Source organism: Erithacus rubecula (genome assembly GCF_903797595.1).
Source record: "Erithacus rubecula genome assembly, chromosome: 14".
In the NCBI taxonomy this organism is placed as follows: domain Eukaryota; kingdom Metazoa; phylum Chordata; class Aves; order Passeriformes; family Muscicapidae; genus Erithacus; species Erithacus rubecula.
The window spans coordinates 18,401,034-18,414,583 of NC_136666.1; the positions used below are offsets into that span (position 1 = coordinate 18,401,034).

General features: G+C 57.4%; 1 protein-coding gene across 1 annotated transcript; it reads left to right on the forward strand.

The window, feature by feature from the left end:
• Window positions 1–621: 621 nt before the first annotated feature.
• On the forward strand, window positions 622–13,115 carry LOC306807983 (NADPH oxidase 5-like; the record flags this gene model as incomplete). Its single annotated transcript, XM_079318060.1, has 16 exons — window positions 622–741; window positions 1,956–2,106; window positions 3,263–3,473; window positions 4,014–4,338; window positions 5,311–5,464; window positions 6,280–6,452; window positions 6,837–7,019; window positions 7,669–7,801; window positions 8,779–8,903; window positions 9,417–9,512; window positions 9,728–9,769; window positions 10,248–10,372; window positions 11,063–11,147; window positions 11,394–11,493; window positions 11,580–11,746; window positions 12,984–13,115. 16 exons carry the CDS (start codon window positions 622–624, stop codon window positions 13,113–13,115), a joined length of 2,322 nt encoding a protein of 773 aa, XP_079174186.1.
• Between the last annotated feature and the right edge of the window lie 435 nt (window positions 13,116–13,550).

Here is a 13,550-nt window from a genome sequence, read left to right on the forward strand (position 1 = left end):
ATGGGATTGGGAATTGAGGGAATGGGATTGGGAATTAAGGGAATGGGAATAGGAGAGGAGGGAATGGGATTGGGAATGGAGGGAATGAGAATGAGAGGAGAGAAAGGGAATAGAAATGGGAGAGGAGGGAATAAAAATGGGAATGGAGGGAATGGGATTGGGAATGGAGGGAATGGGAATGAGAGGAGAGAAAGGGAATAGAAATGGGAGAGGAGGGAATCAAAATGGGAATGGAAATGGGAGAGGAGGGAATGGGATTGGGAATGGAGGGAATGGGAATGAGAGGAGAGAAAGGGAATAGAAATGGGAGAGGAGGGAATCAAAATGGGAATGGAAATGGGAGAGGAGGGAATGGGATTGGGAATGGAGGGAATGGGAATGGGAGAGGATCCCTGCTCAGCTTTTCTGGGAAAAAGGAATCCCCAGGGATGCTCCCAATGTGAGCCCCCTGATTATCCCAGATTTTGGGCTGGGCAGCTCCATGGAAATTTGGGATTCCACGGGCGGGCAGTGCTGCTGGAACCCAGCTGATCCCTGCAGGATCCAGCTTTGGGATGCTCCATGTGGGATGGGTGGGAGCTCCCCAAGGGCTTGTTGGGATTTAGGGATCGCTCCGGAGCCATGGGAGCGGCGGCGGACGCCGAGTGGCTGCGCTGGGTCAGCAAACAATTCGGGAATGTCGCTGGGAAGGAGAAGGAAATCAGCCTGGAAGAGTTCAAATCCGCCCTGCAGATCAAGGAGGTGCGGGATCCTGGGGAAAGGGATCCCTGGGGAAAGGAATTTCTGGGAAGGGGGGAAGGATCTGTAGGAAGAGGGAATGGGAAGAGAAGAGGAATCAGTGAGAATTCCCTGATCGATGGGAATTCCCTGATTCCCTGATCCACAGGGAACATTCCCTGATCCATGGAGAACATTCCCTGATTCCCCAGTTCCCTGCTCCATGGGGTAATTCCCCAATTCCCCAATTCCCTGATCCATGAAGAACATTCCCAATTCCCTGATCCATAGAGGGAGAATATTCCCAGATCCATAGAGAACATTCCCAATTCCCTGCTCTATGGGATCATTCCCTGATCCATGGAGGGAGAACATTCTCAATTCCCCAGTTCCCTGCTCCATGGGATCATTCCCAGTTCCCCAATTCCCTGATCCATGAAGAACATTCCCAATTCCCTGATCCATAGAGGGAGAATATTCCCAGATCCATAGAGAACATTCCCAGTTCCCTGCTCCATGGGATCATTCCCTGATCCATGGAGGGAGAACATTCCCAATTCCCCAATTCCCTGCTCCATGGGATCATTCCCAATTCCCCAATTCCCTGCTCCATGGGATCATTCCCAGTTCCCTGCTCCATGGGATCATTCCCAATTCCCCAATTCCCTGCTCCACGGGATCATTCCCAATTCCCTGCTCCACGGGATCATTCCCAATTCCCTGCTCCATGGGATCATTCCCAATTCTCCAATTCCCTGCTCCATGGGATCATTCCCAGTTCCCTGCTCCATGGGATCATTCCCAATTCTCCAATTCCCTGCTCAATGGGATCATTCCCAATTCCCCAATTCCCTGCTCAATGGGATCATTCCCAATTCCCCAATTCCCTGTTCCATGGGATCATTCCCAATTCCCCAATTCCCTGCTCCATGGAATCATTCCCAATTCCCCAATTCCCTGCTCCATGGGATCATTCCCAATTCCCTGCTCCATGGGATCATTCCCAATTCCCCAATTCCCTGCTCCATGGGATCATTCCCAATTCCCTGCTCCATGGGATCATTCCCAGTTCCCTGCTCCATGGGATCATTCCCAATTCCCCAATTCCCTGCTCCATGGGATCATTCCCAGTTCCCTGCTCCATGGGATCATTCCCAATTCCCCAGTTCCCTGCTCCACGGGATCATTCCCAATTCCCCAATTCCCTGCTCCTGGGATCATTCCCACTTTTCCCTCAGTCCTTCTTTGCCGAGAGGTTTTTCTCTCTCTTCGATTCCGACGGGAGTGGCTCCCTGAGCCGGGAGGAGCTGTTGGGATCTCTGCGCCGGCTGCTCCGCGGGAATCCCACGGAAAAGCTCCGGTTCCTCTTCCAGGTGTACGATGTGGATGGTGAGAGGAGAAAAATGGGATTAGTGGGGATTTTTTGGGGAGAAAATTGGGATTTGGTCTTCTCTGAGTATCCTGAGGTGAGGCTGCTGCCCTCGTTCCGTGTGGGAACGGGAAAATTCCAGCTGGAAGTCAAGGATTCCATTGGTCACACTTGAGGATTTCCCATCAGCCAGGATTCTGCTCCAATCCCAACTCCCATCCCACTTTGCCAAAACTGTGGGATTGTTCAGGTTGGAAAAGCCCTTGGAGATAGAATCCAATCATTCCCTGTCCCTTCCAATGCCACCCTTTCCATGAGTATTCCCAAATATCCAACCAGAGCCTCCCCTGAATGCCATTCCCATTATCCAATCATTTATTGCTGGGAACAAAGCCTGACCCATGCAGGATTTTCCTCCCTGCGAGGAAAATTCCTGGATTAGGACTGGCAAATTGGGATGGAGATGATTCTGTAGGACTGTGGGATGTTGGGATGGAGATGATTCCATGGGGCTCTGGGATATTGGGATGGAGATGACTCTGTAGGACTGGCAAATTGGGATGGAGATGATTCTGTAGGACTTTGGGATGGAGATGATTTTGTGGGGCTGTGGGATATTGGGATGGAGATGATTCTGTAGGGCTGTGGGATATTGGGATGGAGATGATTCCATGGGATATTGGGATGGAGATGACTCCATGGGGCTGTGGGATATTGGGATGGAGATGATTCCATAGGATATTGGGATGGAGATGATTCTGTAGGGCTGTGGAATATCAGGATGGAGATGACTCTGTAGGACTGTGGGATATTGGGATGGAGATGATTCCATGGGATATTGGGATGGAGATGACTCTGTAGGGCTGTGGAATATCAGGATGGAGATGACTCTGTAGGACTGTGGGATATTGGGATGGAGATGATTCCATGGGATATTGGGATGGAGATGACTCTGCAGGGCTGTGGAATATCAGGATGGAGATGATTCCATAGGATATCAGGATGGAGATGACTCCATGGGGCTGTGGGATATTGGGATGGAGATGATTCCATAGGATATCAGGATGGAGATGACTCCATGGGGCTGTGGGATATTGGGATGGAGATGATTCCATAGGATATCAGGATGGAGATGACTCCATGGGGCTGTGGGATATTGGGATTCTCCTTTTCCAGGCAGTGGCTCCATCGATGCCGAGGAGCTGCTGCTGGTGCTCCGGGGCTGTCTCCAGGAGAGTTCCCTGGCCCTTCCCGAGGAGCGGCTCGGAGCCCTGAGCCAGGCCCTGCTCCAGGCCCTGGACCGGGACCACAGCGGCTCCATCACCTTCCCCGAGCTCCAGGAGCAGCTGGAAGCCTTCCCAGAGCTCCTGGAGAACCTGAGCATCAGGTGGGGAGGGAACGCTGGGATTTCCAGGAAAGAATTCCATGGGGAGCCCTCAGTGGGGCTGGGAGCAGCTGGAGAGGGTTGGGATTGGATGAGGGATGGGTTAGGATGGGGCAGGGTTTGATTTTGGGATGAGGTTGGGATGGGACAGGGTTTGGATTTTGGGATTGGATGAGGGATGGAGCAGGGTTTGATTTTGGGATGAGGTTGGGAGGGGGAACAAGGTTTGAATGAGAGATGGTTTGGGATAGGGCTAGGTTTGGATTTTGGGATTGTGTAGGGATGGTTTGGGATGGACCAGGGTTTGGATTTTGGGATGAGGCAAAGGATGAGTGCAGGTGTGACTTGGGATGGGGTTGGAATGGGGACAGGGTGTGCATTTTGGGATGGGGCAGGGTTTGCATTTTGGGATGATTTAGGATGAGTGAAGGGTTTGGATTTTGGGATGGTTACAGGGATGCTGCCACTCTGGCTGTAGGGCTGGGTACCACCCCGGGCCCCAGCCCCCCATTCCCATCCAAACCCCCATTCCCATTTTCCCAGTGCCGCCAGCTGGTTGAAGCCTCCCAGTCCCAGCCCCGCTGAGCACTGGCTGTGCTGCTTTTCCCGGGAATCCCGCCGGGATCATGGGCCCGGGCTGTGCTGCTTTTCCCGGGAATCCCGCCGGGATCATGGGCCCGGGCTGTGCTGCTTTTCCCGGGAATCCCGCCGGGATCATGGGCCCGGGCTGTGCTGCCTGGGGCTCTGGCTCGCCCTCTCGGCGCTCCTGCTCGCCCTGGGGGCTCTGGGGCACCGCGATCGCGGCCCCGCGCTGGCGCTGGCCCGGGGCTGCGGGCAGAGCCTCAACCTCAACTGCGCCCTGCTGGCCGTGAGTGCCCCGCCACACCGGGGGGACACCGGTGGGACACCGGGGGACACGCTGGGAGGGAGCCGGGAAGGGTGGGAGGGTCCTGGGGTGTCCTGGAGGGATGCTCGCCCGAAATTTCCCCAGCGTTTTCCATGGTCCCTCAACATTTCCCATTCCCCCAGGAACTGCCAGTTCTCCTCCGACATTTCCCATTCCCTCTGGAATTTCCCATTGTCCTCCAACATTTCCCATTCCTCCTGGTATCTCCTTATTCCTCTCCCCCCCCCAATTCCATTTGCCCCCCGGTATCTCCGGTTGCCCTGGCCCATCCCCTCGCCCCCTGCTCGTCCCTGTCCTCATCGCTGCTCCCTGCCCTCACCCCCTGTTCTGTCTCGTCCCTGTCCCTCTCTCCTGTCCCTCTCTCCTGTCACCTGTCCCTCTCTCCTGTCCCTCTCTCCTGTCACCTGTCCCTCTCTCCTGTCCCTCTCTCCTGTCCCCTGTCCCTCTCTCCTGTCCGTCTGTCCCCTGTCCCCGTCGCTGTTCCCTGCTCCCTGCCCTCACCCCCTGTTCTCTCCTGTCCCCTTCTTCACCCCCTGTTCTCTCTCGTCCCTGTCCCTCTCTCCTGTCCCCCTGTCCCCTGTCCCTCTCTCCTGTCCCCCTGTCCTGTCCCTCTCTCCTGTCCCCTGTCCCTCTCTCCTGTCCCCTGTCCCTCTCTCCTGTCCCCCTCTCTCCTGTCCCCTGTCCCTCTCTCCTGTCCCCCTCTCTCCTGTCCCTCTGTCCCCTGTCCCTCTCTCCTGTCCCCTATCCCTCTCTCCTGTCCCCTGTCCCTCTCTCCTGTCCCTCTGTCCCCTGTCCCTCTCTCCTGTCCCCTGTCCCTCTCTCCTGTCCCTCTGTCCCCTGTCCCTCTCTCTTGTCCCCTGTCCCTCTCTCCTGTCCCCTGTCCCTCTCTCCTGTCCCTCTCTGCTGTCCCCTGTCCCTCTCTCCTGTCCCCAGGCTCTGGTCCTGCGCCGCTCCCTCACCTGGCTGCGCCGCTCCCCGCTGGCCGCGCTCTTCCCGCTGGAGCTTCACCTGCGGGGCCACGAGCGGGTGGCGCACCTGGTGCTGGCCCTGGCGACCGCGCACGCGGGGGCACACCTGGCACACGTGGGTCAGTGCCGGGGACACGGGGACACGGGGACACGGGGACAGGGGTGCGGGGTCGCGTCCCGGGATCCCGGGAATGGGATCTCTGGTGTCCCGGGGACGGGGGATTGTGTCCCGGGATCCCCGGGATGGGGGATTCTGTCCCGGGATCCCGGGAATGGGATCTCTGGTGTTCCGGGGATGGGGGATTGTGTCCCGGGATCCTGGGGATGGGGGATTGTGTCCCGGGATCCTGGGGATGGGATCTCTGGTGTCCCGGGATCCCGGGGATGGGGGATTGTGTCCCGGGATCCCAGAGGTGAGATCTGTCGTGTCCCAGGGTCCCAGGAATGGGGGATCACGTCCCGGGATCCCAAAGAAGGGTGCCCGTGTCCCGGGATCCCAGGGATAGAATCTATCGTGTCCCGCGATCCCAGGGGTAGGGGATCGTGTCCCGCGATCCCAAAGAAGGGTGCCCGTGCCCCAAGGAGTAGGGAATGCCCTGGAGAAGGGGTGCCCGTGCTGGGGGTGCTGCGAGGGCACGGAAACGACACGGACAGGGCAGGGACAGGGGACAGGGCAGGGACAGGGGACAGGGCAGGGACAGGACAGGGACAGGGGGACAGGGCAGGGACAGGGGACAGGGCGGGCGCAGCAGCCACGGGCTGTGATCCCCCTCTAGCGGCTCCCGCCGAGGCACCGCTGCCCCGAGCAGGATCCCAAATCCCGGCATTCCCAAATCCTGGCATCCCGCATTCCCAAACCCCGGTATTCCCACATCCCGGCACTCCCAGTCCCCGTCCCGGTCCGTGCCGGTCCTGAGGCGTGCCCTGTCCCCAGGCCTGGCCCGGCGGGACTGGCAGGTGGCCCTGGGCGAGCTGGTGCGGCGGGCGCGGCCGGGGGCGGGCGGCGTGTCCGGCTCGGCCCCGCAGACCGGGCTGGCCCTGCTGGCCCTGCTCCTGGCCATGCTCCTCGGCTCCAGCCCCTGCGTGCGGCGCGGCGGACACTTCCAGGTGATCCCATGGGAATTCCCGCCTGGAGTGATGCTCATGGGTGATCCTGAGAGCCCCCTGGGCACTTCACAGTTTGGGGTTCCTGGGATTTTCTTCCCAATGGGACACGGGGAGTGGTTTCTCGGGGGTATTGGGAAGGAATTCCTGGCTGGGAGGGGCTGGGATGGAATTCCCAGAGAAGCTGGGGCAGCTCCTGGAGTCTTAGGAGCGTCCCTGGAGCAGCCTGGAATGGTGGGAGGTGTTGGGATTGGAAGTGGATGGGTTTAAGGTTCTCTCCAAGCCAAATCCCAGCGATTCCAGGATTTCCTTGGGCTGCCTTTTCCCACTGGGATACCCAGACAGTCCCACCATTTGGATCCAGCACTTCCCAATTCCCATTCCCAGGTTTTTTACTGGAGCCACCTCTCCTACATCTCTGTGTGGTTCCTGCTGCTCCTGCACGGTCCCCACTTCTGGAAGTGGTTCCTGATTCCTGGCTCCCTGTTTTTCCTGGAGAAGGTTCTGGGCTGGGTGTGGCGCCGGGCGGAGGATCTGCACATCCTGGAGGCCAAGCTGCTGCCCTCCAAGGTGGGAATGCATCCCAAATCCCAAACATCCCAAATCCCATCATCCCAGATCCCAGACATCCCAAATCCCACCAGCTGCTGCCCTCCAGGGTGGGAATGCAACCCAAATCCCAAACATCCCAAATCCCACCAGCTGCTGCCCTCCAGGGTGGGAATGCAACCCAAATCCCAAACATCCCAAATCCCATCATCCCAGATTCCAGACATCCCAAATCCCACCAGCTGCTGCCCTCCAGGGTGGGAATGCATCCCAAATCCCATCCATCCATCCATCCATCCATCCATCCATCCATCCATCCATCCATCCATCCATCCATCCATCCCAAATCCCACTGTCCCACCTCCTCCTGGGACTCTGGCAATGAAGGAGCAAACATGGAAAATCTGGAGGTTGGACACAAACTGAATTTCATTTATTTCCAAGCCTTTTCCCATTTTTTTTCAAATGAAAATTCACAGAGCAACTGGAGCAGGACAGAAACTCCTGGAACTCAGAACGTTTTCCCAAAATCCCATCGATTTTAACCGGGAATGGGGAACAAACCCAACAGGAGCCAGAACCTGGAATTTCCAGTGCGCTTCCCATGACAGAAACCAGTGGAAAAGATCCTTTGGACATTCCCAGTTTTGCTGCCCCTGTTTTCCCACAGGTGACCCACCTGGTGATCCAGAGGCCGAAATCCTTCCGCTTCCAGCCGGGGGATTACGTCTACCTGAACATCCCGGCCATCGCCGCCTACGAGTGGCACCCCTTCTCCATCAGCAGCGCCCCCGAGCAGCCAGGTGCCCTGGGCACCTCCCAAAATATCCCCTGACATCCCCTGGGATCTGCTTTCCACCCCCTGGGATCTGCTTTCCACCCCCTGGGATCTGCTTCACATCCCCTGGGATCTGTGTTCTATCCCTGGGATCTGCTTCCCATCCCTGGAACATTTCCCACCCCTGGGATCTGCTTCCCATCCCTGGGATCTGCTTCCCATCCCTGGAACATTTCCCATTCCCCAGGATCTGCTTCACATCCCCTGGGATCTGTGTTCTATCCCTGGGATCTGCTTCCCATCCCGGGATCTGTTTCCCATCCCAGGAACATTTCCCATCCCTGGGATCTGCTTCCCATTCCTGGGATCTGCTTCCCATCCCTGGGATCTGTGTTCTATCCCTGGGATCTGTGTTCTATCCCTGGGATCTGCTTCCCATCCCTGGAATGTTTTTAACCCCCAGGATCTGCTTCTCATCCCTGGGACCTGCTTCCCATCCCTGGGATCTGTTTCCCATTCCCTGGAACATTTCCCACACCCTGGGATCTGCTTCCCATCCCCAGGATCAGTTTTCAACCCCCAGGATCTCCTTCCCATCCTTGGAATCTGCTTCCCATCCCTGGGATCTGTTTCCTATCCCTGGAATATATTCCATCCCCAGGATCAGTTTTCCACCCCTGGGATTTGATTTCCATCTCTGAGATCTGTTTTTCACCCCGCTATCTGTTTCCCATCCCAGGATCTCTTTTCCATCCCTGGAATACTCCCCATTCCCGGGATCCATTTCCCATTCCTGGGATGTGTTTCCCATCCCTGGAATGTGTTCCACCCCCAGGATCCCTTTCCCACCCCCAGGATCCCTTTCCCACCCCCAGGATCCCTTTCCCAGCTCGGATGGGGCTGGGATCAAGCCGGGTCATGGGAGGTGCTTCCATGGGATGATTTGGGTTTGAAGCCCTTCCCAATCCCAAGAATTCCAGGATTTGGGGATTTTCCCCTCAGAAACCCTCTGGCTGCACATCCGGGCTCGGGGCCAATGGACCACCAAGCTCTACGAGTATTTCCAGCAGCTGGAATTGCATGGCCCAGAGCCAAATCCACCTGGGAAGAGCCAGCACTGGGAACAGGTGGGATTGGGATTGGGATCAAGGCAAAGGGATGGGGATGGATCCCATGGGATCATCCCAGTTGGCAGCCAGGGAATCCCCAGGGATGAACATTCCCTGTTTGTCCAGAACTGAAGGATTTGTGTCCCATGGAATGGGAATTTGTGTCACGTGGAATGGGATTTGGGATGGATGGGATTTGGGATTGATGGGAATTTGTGCCCCATGCAATGGGATTTGGGATGGATGCATGGCATGGTGGGATTTGGGATTGATGGGGTGTTGTGCTCTATGGAATGGGATTTGGGATGGATGGATGGATGGATGGATGGATGGATGGATGGATGGATGGATGGATGGGATGGGATTTGGGATTGATGGGAATTTGTGCCCCATGCAATGGGATTTGGGATGGATGCATGGCATGGTGGGATTTGGGATTGATGGGGTGTTGTGCCCTATGGAATGGGAATTCCTGTGACCATGCTGGAGGCCCAGCAGATCCCAGTGCTGATTCCCAGCCATTGCTCCCAGGAAGGATCTGTGGCCTCTGGCAGGGATGGAGCTGTGGAGCTGACAGCATTCCGAGCCTCTGGAGCTGCTTTCCCAGGAAAAGACCCGGAGCAGGGGGTGAGCACTGCCCCAATCCCAGGGCATCCACCAGAGAGTGGATCCCAAATGGGATAAAGCTCCTGAAAAAGCTCTTTAGAAATAAATTCCTTGGATATTATTGTGAGATTGGCAGCTGGAATTGTGTGTGCAGCCCAGTGGGAAGACACCCCAAACCCAGAGAATTTTGGGAATGCTTGGGAAGGGGGATAGTCACTGCTCCCTTCCCCTCACAGGGCTCCGGGCCTGGGGTGACCCCACGGAGCTGCAGAGTCAAGGTGAGGATGTTCCCACTTTTCCTGGATCCTGGGAAATGGGCTGGGATCAGCATTCCTGAGTGTCCCTGTATCCACATTCCTACAATCCCTGTATCCACATTCCTACTATCCCTGTATCCATGTTTCTGTCCATCCCATCCCTGTTTCTGTTCATCCCATCCCTGTTTCTGTCCATCCCATCCCTGTTCCCACCATCCCATCCCTGTTCCCACCATCCCATCCCTGTTCCCAGCACTCCATCCACATTCCCACCATCCCATCCCTGTATCCCTGTCCATGGATGATCCCACCTGGGGCTGATCCAAACCCTACCCCGCTGGAAAACTCCCATCCTCTCTCCCACAAAACGCTGGGAATCCCCAAATTCCTTATCCCTTCTCCACCTGGGAGCCATTCCAGCACCTGGAACTGGCAGATCTCCCCTGAACTGGGATGTCTCCCTGACTTTGTGTCTCTCCTGAACTGGGATCTCTCCCAGTGTTTCCTGGATGGTCCCTATGGCACTGCGAGCCGGCGGATCTTCACCTCGGAGCACGCCGTGCTCATCGGCGCCGGCATCGGCATCACGCCCTTCGCCTCCATCCTGCAGAGCATCATGTTCCAGTGGGTCCCCTGGCAGCTGGGAATACCCCAGGGATTGGGGAGGCATGCCTGGGTACAGCTCTCCTTGGGATTTGGCCCGTTGTGGTGGGACCTCCCTCGCTTACCAGGATTTTCTTTGGGAATTTGGGGTGTGGGAAAGGTGATGGAGGGAGTTTGGGCATGGGAGGGAAGGGGCAGGAAAAAGGAGGAAAGGGGAGGAAAGGAGAGAGGAAGGAGCAGGAAAAAAGAGGAATGGGCAAGACAATTCAGAAAAGGTAGGAAAAGGTGGGAAGGGGAAGGAAGAGACAAGCAAGGGACAGGAAGGAGCAGGAAAAGGAAGGAAGGGACAGAAAGGGGAAGGAAAAGGCAGGAAGGTGAAGAAAGGAACAGGAAAGAGCAGGAAAAGTAAAGAAGGAGCAGGAACAGGAAGGAAGGAGCAGGAATGGGCAGGAAAATTCAGGAAGAGGAGGGAAGGAGCAGGAATGGGCAGGAAAATGCAGGAAGAGGAGGGAAGGAGCAGGAATGGGAAGGGAAATGCAGGAAAAGGAGGGAAGGAGCAGGAATGGGCAGGAAAATGCAGGAAGAGGAGGGAAGGAGCAGGAATGGGCAGGAAAATGCAGGAAGAGGAGGGAAGGAGCAGGAATGGGAAGGGAAATGCAGGAAGAGGAGGGAAGGAGCTGCAAGGAGCAGGAAGGGCCACTCCCTGTGCAGGTACCGGCGGCGGAAGCAGAGCTGCCCCAGCTGCCATTTCTCGTGGAGCGAGGAACGGCGGGATCAGGAGATGACGCTCCGGAAGGTGGGAATGGGAATGGGAGCAGCAGGGGATGTGGGATCCAGGCTCACCCTGCGATGGGGCTGCAGGGTCCCAGGGGGAGAACCTGGGAGCATCCCTCACATCTGGGGGGTTTGGGATTGGGGGCTGGATTTGGTGTTGGGATTTGGTGTTGGGATTTGGTGCTGGGATTTGGTGTTGGGATTTGGTGCTGGGATTTGGTGCTGGGATCTGGTGAATGCCCAAGCAGAGGCCTTCCCACGTTTCCAGGTGGATTTCATCTGGATCACACGGGATCAGCAGCACCTGCAGTGGTTCCTCGACCTCCTGGCCAAGCTGGAGTCGGAGCAGGCAGAGCTGGAGCCGGGAGGTGAGCCGGAGCATCCGGCGTCATTCCCAGGAAAACCCTCCCCCCAATCCAGGCTCTGCAGCAGGGCTGAACCCCTGGAATTCCAGGGAATTTCCTGGAGCTGCACCTGTACATGACCTCGGCGCTGGGCAAGGGGGATGTGAAGGCTCTGGGGCTGCAGCTGGCCCTGGACCTGCTGGCAGCGCAGGAAAAGCGGGATTCCATCTCCGGGCTCCGCAGCCGCACCCAGCCCGGCCACCCCGACTGGGCCAAGGTCAGGGACCCTCACCCCACACCCACCAGAGCCCTGATCCCGGGAATGGGAATGCTGAGGGCTGGAGAGGGTGAGGGGTGCCAAGGAAGGGGTCAGAGAATCGGGGAGTGGGGTCATGGAATGGGATCATGGAGTGGGGAATGGCATCAAATTTGGGGAGTGGGATCGTGGAGTCAGGGAATGGGATCATATTTGGGGAGTGGGATCATGGAGTCATGGAATGGGATCAGATTTGGGGAATGGGATCATGGAGTGGGGAATGGGATCATATTTGGGGAATGGGATCATGGAATGGGATCAGATTTGGGAAAGGGGATCATGGAGTCATGGAATGAGATCAGATTTGGGGAATGGGATCATGGAACGGGCTCAGGGTGGCTCAGCGGCGGGTCCTGCTGCAGGTGCTGGGCGCGGTGGGAATGGGATCATGGAAAGGGCTCACGGTGGGAATGGGATCATGGAACGGGCTCAGGGTGGGTGGGTCAGCGGCGGGTCCTGCTGCAGGTGCTGGGCACGGTGGGAATGGGATCATGGAACGGGCTCGGGGTGGGAATGGGATCATGGAACGGGCTCGGGGTGAGTGGGGGTCAGCGGTGGGTCCTGCTGCAGGTGCTGGGCGCGGTGGGAATGGGATCATGGAACGGGCTCGGGGTGGGAATGGGATCATGGAACGGGCTCAGGGTGGGTGGGGGTCAGCGGCGGGTCCTGCTGCAGGTGCTGGGCGCGGTGGGAATGGGATCATGGAACGGGCTCGGGGTGGGAATGGGATCATGGAACGGGCTCGGGGTGAGTGGGGGTCAGCGGTGGGTCCTGCTGCAGGTGCTGGGCACGGTGGGAATGGGATCATGGAACGGGCTCGGGGTGGGTGGGGGTCAGCGGCGGGTCCTGCTGCAGGTGCTGGGCGCGGTGGGAATGGGATCATGGAACGGGCTCGGGGTGGGAATGGGATCATGGAACGGGCTCACGGTGGGAATGGGATCCTGGAACGGGCTCAGGGTGGGGCTCAGCGGTGGGTCCTGCTGCAGGTGCTGGGCACGGTGGGAATGGGATCATGGAACGGGCTCGGGGTGGGTCAGCGGTGGGTCCTGCTGCAGGTGCTGGGCACGGTGGGAATGGGATCATGGAACGGGCTCGGGGTGGGTGGGCTCAGCGGCGGGTCCCGCTGCAGGTGCTGGGCACGGTGGGAATGGGATCATGGAACGGGCTCAGGGTGGCTCAGCGGTGGGTCCTGCTGCAGGTGCTGGGCGCGGTGGCGGCCGAGCGGCGCGGGAGCGTCCGCGTTTTCTTCTGCGGCTCCGCGGCGCTGGCCAGGGTCATCCGGGGGCACTGCCGCACCTTCGGCTTCCGCTTCTCCCACGAAAACTTCTGACAGGCTTCAGCCTCACCTTCCCCAAGGAAAACTGCTGCCAGCAGCTCTTCCACCCTTCCCTGTCCGGCATCCGACCCCGCTGCGTCCCAGCCCCGATCCGCTGGGGCCGAGTGGGTGGGATGGAATTTTGGGGAAGTTTTCCTTTGGATGTCAGGAATAAATCAGGAAAAGATGGGAATGTTTCCTTTGGATGTCAAGAATAAATCAGGGAAAGATGGGAAAGTTTCCTTTGCATGTCAGGAATAAATGAGGGAAAGATCCAAAAGTTTCCTTTGGATGTCAGGAATAAATGAGGGAAAGATCCGAAAGTTTCCTTTCAATGTCAGGAATAAATGAGGGAAAGATCCGAAAGTTTCATTGGGATTTGAGAAATAAATCAGGAAAAGATGGGAATGTTTCCTTTGGATGTGAGGAATAAATCAGGAAAAGATGGGA